This window comes from Maniola hyperantus, chromosome 5, assembly GCF_902806685.2.
Source record: "Maniola hyperantus chromosome 5, iAphHyp1.2, whole genome shotgun sequence".
Taxonomy (NCBI): domain Eukaryota; kingdom Metazoa; phylum Arthropoda; class Insecta; order Lepidoptera; family Nymphalidae; genus Maniola; species Maniola hyperantus.
Window position 1 is genome coordinate 8,998,752 of NC_048540.1, and position 11,030 is coordinate 9,009,781.

At 43.5% G+C, this 11,030-nt stretch overlaps 1 protein-coding gene across 1 annotated transcript; it reads left to right on the plus strand.

Moving 5' to 3' along the window:
• Positions 1-9,566: 9,566 nt before the first annotated feature.
• LOC138402316 (uncharacterized) lies at positions 9,567-10,564 on the plus strand. The gene has a single exon (XM_069498535.1). It carries the CDS (start codon positions 9,597-9,599, stop codon positions 10,383-10,385), a length of 789 nt encoding a protein of 262 aa, XP_069354636.1. The 5' UTR covers positions 9,567-9,596; the 3' UTR covers positions 10,386-10,564.
• Positions 10,565-11,030: the final 466 nt, after the last annotated feature.

Consider the following 11,030-nt stretch of genomic DNA (forward strand, 5'->3'; position numbering starts at 1 on the left):
TTAATCTGTAAAAGGCCAGTTTAATAAGTTAATAGTTATTATATTTTATTAGCAAGGTGTCTATAGTCCGCGCCAGATTGAGATGGCAATCGGGGTATGAGGCGTGCGGACGCCCCGCACTCCCGCAGGTTATCCGCGCTCGCCCGCACCGGGTTAACACGGGAGCTGTGCGGGGTGCGTTACTATACATAGAAATTCTATACTAGTGTACACAGTATGGATACGTGGAAGTCAGCTAACGTGCCAATAGGTACCATACAAGTCTGGTCAAACATTGCCCACGCCACGTCTCCTCCGCTTGCCACTTTTGCATAGGTACCTAAACCGTGCTTTAGGGAAAGCTTGCCCAGGCTCACGCCAGGTTTTGTAATTTACTTAATTTATTTACTAATTAATTAATAACAATATTCTCCAATTTGTTGTACATAGTTGCGTTCGTAGATATAAAGGGGCGGTTTTTTAAATTTTGTCGCGAATAGCCTACGTTGAAGCTCATGGCAACTGCGAGTAGGTACCTACCGAAACGGACATCAACAACTCGTAGTTATCATGTGCTTCAAAGTGCAGCAAATGTTATCCCTCTGACCCGTGAGATCATAATTATTTTTAAACGACTCGATTTGAATTTATTTGCAAATTCGCTCGTCGGACGTTGCGTTCGGTGGCTCATACAGTGCGCTTCAATTTAAAGATCGCAGTGATATTAGGTATACCATAGATATTATATTATATTATATTAGGTACATGGCGTATAAAATCCGTTCTTGCTGATGAGTAAGTCATCATGATCAATAAATCGTCAGCCCACCACTGAGAAGGGTTTAGGTGGGGTTTCAAAAATAGCCTAGTGGTCGTCTACGTCGGCCTTCCACTCGGGGGAGTCCGGGATTCGAACTCGGCACGCACCTCTGACTTTTCGGAGTTATGTGCGTTTTAAAGCAATCCAATATTACCTACTTCCTCTAACGGTAAAGGAAAATTCACCTTGAGTAGCCTGCATGTCTGAGAATTCTCCATAATGTTCTGCCAATCCGCACTGGGCCGGGATAGACTGTGGTCTGTGGCCAAACCCTTCTAATTCTAAAATAGACCCGTGGTTAATAGTGGAACAAAGATGGGTTGATCATGATGATTAATAAATATTAAATTAGATATCATATGTAGAGGAACTTACACGTGGGCCTAAGTATGCACATACGATAAATCGGCACATAACAAAAAGAAAAGAAAATCACGTGAAAACCGGGAAGAGTTAAATAAATAATTAGCTATGAGAAGAATAATTGAAGGATGTTTGAGCTTTTCACGATCAAAAATCACCTACCATGATGTAATATTTTCTCGGCTTCCAAACTAATAGTGATCCTGGGCTTATTTCCCCGCCTTTTATATATTACGAAGTAGGTTTGATTGAAAGGCGCATGAATAGTTCCATTAGCGTGAAAGAAAATGTCTCCCTAAGATAGTAACCGATCCGCATAATTTTATCAGGTATCACATGAGGCTCGAGAAGCCGAGAAAAATTATGAGGAGGTGCTTGATTTTGCTTAAACGGTGAAGTGAAACTTGAGGAAATCTCGGTAATCATCTGAGATGAGAGTTCTTCATAATGTTCTTAAACATGTGTGAAGTCTATCAATCTGTACTTGCCTAGCCATAAGACCTCTCATACTGAGAGGAGAGTGCAAACCCGTCGCAGTAATGGGCTGGCGACGGATTGAGATTATGATCAACGACGATGCTTAATAAATGCTGATAGTTAAAACTCAATAAATGGTTCTCAACTAAGGAAACTACAACCAAATAAGTTTAGGAACCGAATAGCTTGAGGGACTACAATATGTACCTATACTGAGACGATGATGATGAGATGGCTATCGGGGAGGGAACGCCCCGCACAGCCCCTGCGCTAACCCGGTGCGGGCAAACGGGTGACGTGCGGGTGTGCGGGGCGTGTCCATGCCTCATACCCCGATTGCCAGCTCAACCTGTCGAGGACTATGGGTACTCAGGCAGCGGAAAAGAACCATCTTAGGAATTTTCAACTTTTATCAAGCACTACCTCATTATTTCCCACATACTCTCGGGCCAAATAGCGTAGACAATGACCAAGACGTTATTGTTTGTAACCCACGTGTATATTTCAACAAGGGATGAATAGATTTAGAAATACAACACCCAGTAGGTATCTAGAAGGATTAGTCTTCACAATATATTTTCCAGTCTAGTTAGACGTTCCATCAGTCCTCAAATCTTAGCATCAAATCTTCTGAACCAGTTATTCAATTACGGGGCGTACCTACCTACCTAAAACAAATCATTAGGTAGATATAAAGAGTAAGCACCTATATATTTTTTAGTAGATAAGTGCCTACTCGTATTTTTATTTTTATTCAGATACAAGTTCGCCCTTGACTGCAATCTCACCTAGTGGTAAGTGATGATGCAGTCTAAGATGGTAGCAGGCTAACCTGGAAGGGGTATGGCAGTTTTTTTATTAAAGCCACACCCCTTTGGTTTCTACACGGCACCGTACCGGAACGCTTAATCGCTAGGTGGCACGGCTTTGTCGGTAGGGTGGTAACTAGCCACGGCTTTTTATCGGATCATCGGTTCCATTCTCCATCCTTGGCCAATCTCCATAGGGCATAGGTATAGACAAGGCATAGTGTACAAACACTGTGTGGGTGTGTGGAAACATAGGTTAACTCTCTATTCCCTCACTCTCATAGCCCGATGAGATGGAAATTCTACACGACCACAGAGAGATCAGGCGCAGGGCCAACGACATTTCGTGCTCTCCGAGGCACGGGGGTGACTTCGCCTACTTCCTAACTACGGGCTAGTACTGAGCATTTCTTAAAAATCCAACAGGTGCCTAACCATTTTTGGCCCGACCCTGGAATCGAACTCGAATCTGCATAACTGGGTGGTAGAGTCACGGACGCAACATAAGACACACTAGTTCTACATGAAGTTTTGATTTGAATTTGGAAATCCAGGATCTCGTCAATCGTCATGCGCAGTCGAACATGCTAATATACACTAGATCAACGAGGCACTCAAGGCAGGCGGTGCAACAGCTATATTCCGTGGAGGTTGATATGGCAATCGGGGTATGAGGTGGGGGAACGCGGGGGTGTGCGGGGCGATCCCTCCCTGATAGTTATCTCGACTGCCATACTTGTGCCGATTTTTAAGGTTCCGTACCCGAAGGGTGCCAACGGAACTCTATTACGAAGACTCCGCTGTCCGTCCGTCCGTCCGTTAGTCCGTCTGGCGTGAATCGTAATTGAAATTTTCACACAAAATGTACCAATTTCTATGGCCGCTATACCTAACAACAAATTAGCACAAAATTCAAAATAAATAAAAAAGTGTCATTTCTTGTAGGTACGATAATACGGAACCCTTTGTTTGCTAGTCCGACTTGCACACCGGTTTTTTATTTAAGGAGAATAACCAAGCCCCGATCAATTTACACCACCTATTTCTGAGATAATTGAGTGTAATATATATTAATTTTTGGGTTCCGTATGGGTATAAAAGTAACTCTTATAGACCTCGTGGTCTGTCTGTCTGTCGTGTCTGTCAAGACCCGTCAAAGGAATCAAAACTTATAGGGTACCCAGTACTCACTTCCCGTTGACCTAGAAATTTGCCAGTAGCAAAGTATCATACAAGTAGAGCGGTTATACGCACTCATCCGATCCGAGTCCGTGAAAACACGAATATAAAAACTCGGACCGAACTCGGATTTCGCTTGTGCACTAATCCGATCTCTGATCGAAATCCTATTCAATGGACATCTTAGACATATCTATCTATGTCATTTGTCTCCGATTTGAATCCGAGGCACATATCCGAGATATTTTTACGGATGTCGGAGAGAACTTGGATGACGGACGTCGGAGTTAGTGCGTAAGCTACCATACATATACATAGTTCTAAACTACTTCGGAACGTATTTTCACGGATGCAGTGCGTGCCCTAGAGGAAAAAATCTGAAAACCATGTTTTTGTAGTTAGATCACAAAAAATTTAATGTGTTTTTCCTGTTTACGGAACCCATCGTATGTGAATTCAACTCGCACTTGACCGATTTTATTTATTGCAGTTCCCTACATTTAAAATAAGTTTATTTTAACAGCGGCCAGGTGAAGCAATTTGTTCTAGATACCTACATGAAGCAATAAATATTTGAACGTCTGAATTTAAACGGTAGATACCTACATCAGGAAACTTTGCTAGCACACTGTTTCATCTCAGCTGGGAAATTCACTAACTCGCTTAGAAGATTTGGATGAAGCCATTGGATAAAATAAAACTTATTGCCTATTTCATCAATGCTTTTCCAAAAAACCGGCCAAGTGCGAGTCAGGCTCGCGCAATGGGTTGTCAATTCCGCAATCATCATCAATATCAATCAATCATCAATATATCTGTTGTAAAAATAAAATAATAATAAAATGTTTATACTAACATAGTTTTTAAGCATTATACTAACAAAATATACTAACATAGTTTTTTAAGCATTACATGTGTACTAACAAAATATGGGTCTTTGTTGCCTTATTAAATAAAGAATTAAATTAAATTAAATTAAATTAAATATATCAATATACCTACTTTTAATAAAACTGTAACAGGTCAAATTCTGTACATTGAAGATATTTTGAAATTTTTTTTTCGAGGGCACTCTATAATCCATACTGAACCCAAAACTGTCTGTATCACGGCCGCGCATCACGCTGAAACTACTGAACGGATTCCAATGAAACTTGGTACGATTTGAGGTCATACTATGAGAAAGAATATAGGATACTTTTTATCCCGAAATTCAGCATGGTTCCCGTAGGAGAGGGGATGAAAGTTAAAATGTATACTGAGTTGTAATTCATTAACGCGTAGTCCGATTTCATTCATTCTTTTTTTGTTAGAAAGGGGATATTTTAAAGATTGTTCCGTAAATATTTCAAGGTCATCGGTTTTTAACCGACTGTCAAAAAGGAGGTGGTTTTTTTTTTCAACATCGATTTTTTCGAGGTTTCTGGACCGATTTGCAATTTTTTTTTTTTTAAATCAACATAAAAAGTTTTCGTGGTGGTCACATAAAAAATTCTGGATTCAACTCCTTAATCCTGATGCTGCAGGGCTACTGCCCGCCTGAGTTATTAAGATTCAGGAAGTGTTCATAGTGAATTCATATTGTAGGTACCAAGCAACGACTTTATTCTCAGACTTCAAGTCCCAACTCCTCAACCCTGATGATGTAGGGTACAGCACTCCTAAACTATAATGTTTCAGGAACTGCGGATGATGCAAAATTATTTTAGGTACCAATCATAGGCTACATCATTGAACTTCGGACCCTAACTCCTCAATCCTGATGCTGCAAAGTACTAAAGTCCTAAATCGTGGGGATTTTAGAATTTCTGATAGTGAATTGATATTTTAGGTATCAAGCAACGGCTTCACGATGACACTCCCAGTCCGAAATACTCCACCCGAGCGAAGCCGGGGCGGGTCAGCTAGTGTCTAAATAAAAATCTGTTTTAGAATGTTCAGGTGAAGACCTTTCATATGATAGGTACCCCACTTGATATAGTCACTCACTTCGAAAGTTGAAAATACTAATTATTAGTTCATGACCACAATTTAATTTTTTCTGTGTGATCTAACCCTAATTCACGGTTTTCAGATTTTTCCCCAAATGTCAGCTATAAAATCTACCTACCTGCCAAATTTCATGATTCTAGGTCAACGGGAAGTACCCTGTAGGTTTCTTGACAGACAGACGGACAGACAGACAGACAGACAACAAAGTGGTCCTATAAAGGTTCCGTTTTTCCTTTTGAGGTACGGAACCTTAAAAAATGAGCTTCAAAGGCTTTTTAAATTAGTTTATTATAAAATTTAGAGGTGCGTGCCCGCTAGGATCGAAGCTTGGACCCCAGCATTAGGAGCTCCCATAAAAGTCTTTACCACTACGCTATCGCTGCTTATTACCATTACTTTACAATCACCATGTTAGCGACTAGTTTTAAAGTAAGTAGTTTATTCAGAACACGACGTACCTATGCGTAGATTAAAATCCCATGGTTCGTCATTTGGTAAAAAAAAGGGTGCGTTTCAAGTAGGTACGTTTAAAATTATTGACTCTTAGCGACCACTACCTGCTTGACTAAATGAATTATTGTGTTACTCTTAGAATTTGGACTTAAAGTAGTGTAGAATTATTTAGAAGGCACTTATGTTAGCTTGTAGTTTTTGTATTGTAAATCAACCTATTTTATGGGTAAAACTAAGTGTTAAAAGAGGGTTCTTCATAGTGTGCATATTGGCGTGGGAATATTCAATTCACTTCAATATTTTCCTGTATAAATACCACTCGTTGAGCGAAATAAAGTCAGTCAGTCTAGAGCACTGGTACACGTAATAAGTCTTTTATTTTAATACAACCATCCAGTATCCATTCTTCGTCACGACAAGTACCTACGCTAGGTCTACCTGTCGCGGTAGAGGTGCACGACCGGGGTGCACAGGACGGGACGCCAACCAGCCCATAATATTAGCGAGTCAGCAAGCCAAACGAACACCTGTTCGGTCACTTGCTGTAACGAACCAACGAACCAACGAACCAACTAAGGGACAGGGTGCAACATAATTACCTGCCCCCACTCACTCGCGCCCCGTCAACTAAGTGGGACAAGTTCCCAGGCGTTGTTACGCACGTGTTTACAAGCGACGCGCCGCAACAAATGGTCCTTCGAACCGGATTCCCGAATATGGATTCCTAGAACTGGAAATTGAAGATTTTTGAAGGTGAAGCTACGAACCGGGACCTAGAGACATGACTCTCACTAGGTTCCAGAAGGAAACGGGTGTGCCCCTACGCGCAGAACAGACATCGCAACGAACAGAAAATGCGAATGTGTGCAGATCAGAAGGGACCACATCTATCGAAGCTATAGCCACGATCTTAAGAACTTCAAACATTGAATCTTCGGGATCCACTGCGACAGAAGTAACGAAGATGGTTGAAAACAGGACTAGACTCAAAGAACAGAGGACCGCTGACGAGATGATGGCTGAGCGGAAGAACCAGAACGGAACCTTGAAGATGATTGTATCAGGGGGTTCTATCCGCACGTCAGTTCGGTCTAAGAGATCTGCAGCCAAATTACGAGATTTAGAAGCAAGAGAAGAACTGGCGCGTTTAGAATTGCAGCGCGCTGAAGCAGCAGCTTATCTGGCTCGTATCAGACTTGAGAAACTACGAATCGAAGATAAAGTAGTTTGTCTGGATAAAGAACAAGATAGAACATCTCATGTTCAGAACTGTATCCAGGCAACTACTTTGGAAGAAACAGAAGACATCATTCCTGAAAAACGTGGGACCCTGCTTCACTCGGAGATTGAAAGCTCAGAACAGTCGAGTGAAGCTATGCATTCAGAATATGAATTGAAGAGGGAAAATGATGAACAAGGAATGATAATGAATACAAAGTTGCCAGTCTTCATAGTGGAAACGACCAGAGCTTCAGAAGACGATTTGGATGAGGAACAGGACGACAGAGTTTCGCATGTTCAGAACTGGATCCAGACGTCACCTTTGGAAGATGTGAAAGATATCATCCCAGAACAAGATTTTCAAGAAAACCAAGGGATCGTAAAGAATGAACAGCCCCTGATGTCTACGAACCAGGTCCAAACTTTAGCAGGTGCTATACGAGAAGCATTTGACAGCCACACGACAGCAGTTGTGCAACTGCCACTGCCATCTTATTATCAAGATCTGCCTTATTACGATGGAACCAGCTCCGAATGGGTAGCTTTCAGAGTAGTCTATGATGATACATCGAAATCTTTCACACCGACGCAGAACATGGCAAGACTTCGAAAAGCCATAAAAGGAGAGGCAAGAAATAATTTCAAGAGCCTTTTGTATTCAGATGCCACTCCAGACCAAGTTATGAAAGCGCTTCAGCGTCGCTATGGAAGACCAGACTCACTTGTTATGGAAGAACTAGATAGAGTAAAGGCCCTCCCTATGATAGCAGCGACACCAAAAGATATTTGTGCCTTTGCCAGCGATATACACAACTGCGTCTCAGCCATTCAGGGTCTACAGAAACCTCAGTACTTGTGTTCTCCAGTAATGGTGAGAGAAATAGTCGAAAAGTTACCAACATACCTAAAGTTCAATTGGTATGAATACGCTGATGAACATGAAAATCAAGAACCTGCAGATCTTGTGTTACTGGCACAGTTCTTGAATAAGCAAGCAGACACGTGTGGAGCTTATGCACTATTGGACCAGAAGAGACAGCCATGTGGACGTGAAGCAACTCACACAGAAACCGAAGAAGATCAAGGAGGAGGAGAGCTGCGACGTCCAGATTCGGTCGTGATAGTAGCATCGCCATATCCGAAGATTGGTGCTACGCACAAGGGGGAGGATGTTAGCGACTAGTTTTAAAGTAAGTAGTTTATTCAGAACACGACGTACCTATGCGTAGATTAAAATCCCATGGTTCGTCATTTGGTAAAAAAAAGGGTGCGTTTCAAGTAGGTACGTTTAAAATTATTGACTCTTAGCGACCACTACCTGCTTGACTAAATGAATTATTGTGTTACTCTTAGAATTTGGACTTAAAGTAGTGTAGAATTATTTAGAAGGCACTTATGTTAGCTTGTAGTTTTTGTATTGTAAATCAACCTATTTTATGGGTAAAACTAAGTGTTAAAAGAGGGTTCTAAAATAGTGTGCATATTGGCGTGGGAATATTCAACTCGCTTCAATATTTTTCTGTATAAATACCACTCGTTGAGCGAAATAAAGTCAGTCAGTCTAGAGCACTGGTACACGTAATAAGTCTTTTATTTTAATACAACCATCCAGTATCCATTCTTCGTCACGACAAGTACCTACGCTAGGTCTACCTGTCGCGGTAGAGGTGCACGACCGGGGTGCACAGGACGGGACGCCAACCAGCCCATAATATTAGCGAGTCAGCAAGCCAAACGAACACCTGTTCGGTCACTTGCTGTAACGAACCAACGAACCAACGAACCAACTAAGGGACAGGGTGCAACATAATTACCTGCCCCCACTCACTCGCGCCCCGTCAACTAAGTGGGACAAGTTCCCAGGCGTTGTTACGCACGTGTTTACAAGCGACGCGCCGCAACACACCACATGCTATACCTATCCACACCACGCATACCTACCTACTTCAAATTGCGACATTTCATAATATTTGATTAGGTAAAGTTCAATTCGCACTTGATTTGCACTTGGCCATGCAGCGCGGCGATTCATGGGTTGACCATGATGAAAATTCAATTCAATCAAAAAATCAAATCAAATCAACAGACAGGTTGAGATGGCAATCGGGGTATGAGGCGGGCGGACGCCCCGCACATCCACACGTCACCCGCGCTTGCCCGCACCGGGTTGGAGCGGGGGCTGTACGGGGTGTTCCCTCCCCGATTGATGTCGCGTATTATACTTATTATTTAAGCTATGTGAAATTATCAACCGTACACAAACAGTGTTATGTGCTACGCAAACAAATAATTCTGTAGGCAAAATGTCCTGTTGTAGTGGGTATGCACTAAGTATGCATAGCAACCAAAGGGCAACGGATTGGGGCGGGCGGGCGGCGCGGTGTGACGACGAGCGACATTGGGCGCGCATTTTCCTATTTTCCCTGAGTGAGTCAGCGAGCAGTGTGCACACCGTGCAGTGCAGTGCTTTGGGAATTCGTTCGGCGGTGGTGGCAGTGAATCACGTCGGGAGTCGCGGGTGGGCGGCGTGGGGGCTGCGGGCGGCTGCCGTGCTCGGTCCCGGAGCGTCGGGTGCGGGCTCGGGCCGGCGGCCGGCGCGCTCGGCGCAGTGTCGCACGCGCCGCCTGTGGTCGCGCACCGTCCGTCGCTCCGCCGAGCCGCCCGCCGCCTCCCCGCTCTGCCGCACCACGCGTGCGCTGGGCGCGTCGCGCGGGCCGCGGGCCAGGCCCGCGAGCCTGCTGCTGCTCGCCGCGTGGCTGGCGGCCGTCGCCGCCGACGTCGCCTGTCCGCAGGAGCTGCCGCCGGCGCACGTCGTCTGCACCTCCTGCCGCTCGTACGAGAACGCGCGCGAGCACAGCCTGCGGGTGATCCGGGAGAGCTTGCTGGCCAAGCTCGGCTTCGCGCAGGCGCCGAACACTACTGGCCGGCAGCTGCCACGGGTGCCAGCAGATCTCATGCAGCGCTTCGAGCGCCGACCGCCGCCGGCCGGCGTGCAGGCCGACGCGCCGGCTCTCTCGCGCACCTTCGTCACTCACACCGAGCAGGACGACTTCCTCGCCCGCACCGATAATGTCCTCGTATTTGCCCGTTAGTACATCTGATCGATTATTGTTAGTTCCCTGTTTGATTTAATTCAGTACGAATTATAATTACTTGACTAGCCTAAGCAGCCAAGTTCGATGCCCCTTCAAATACAGACCTATATAGTTAGATATGTATATGTATATACATCTGTTAATTAATAAGTGACTCTGTTTAAGTAGGTTACAAGCAGTGTTTCCATGTACACGGTAATTACCGTAGATGCACCGTAATTCAGCCCTAATCTACCGTCAAGGTAATATGGCCATTACCTTGACCGTGTCACCGTAATACAAAATCACGTTAAAATTCATAATATACTGCGTAATACGAGTACGAATCTCAGTCACCTAAGCATATTTCGTAATGGCAACATTTCTCTTGCTCTCGGTTTAAGCATCAAATCTCAGCAATCTATTTTCGTCCATATTCAAGCAATTAGGAAGGAGTAAAATGTAAAACTAATGAGATTTAACAAATATGAATAAATCCGTATATGAAAAAGATATTGCTATGCTAGGAGAGTCAGATTCAGAATAATATTAATAGTTGATTAAAAAGCAAATTCGTGAAGTTTTTTCTTTTAAAAATGACACGGTAATTTACACGGTATTCTTTTAGCTAATCCACCGTAATTTAATCTAGAAACACCGTAA

Coding starts and splice junctions, on each gene's coding strand:
- LOC138402316 (XM_069498535.1), top strand. CDS start 9,597: ATGTCCTGTTGTAGTGGGTATGCACTAAGTATGCATAGCAACCAAAGG.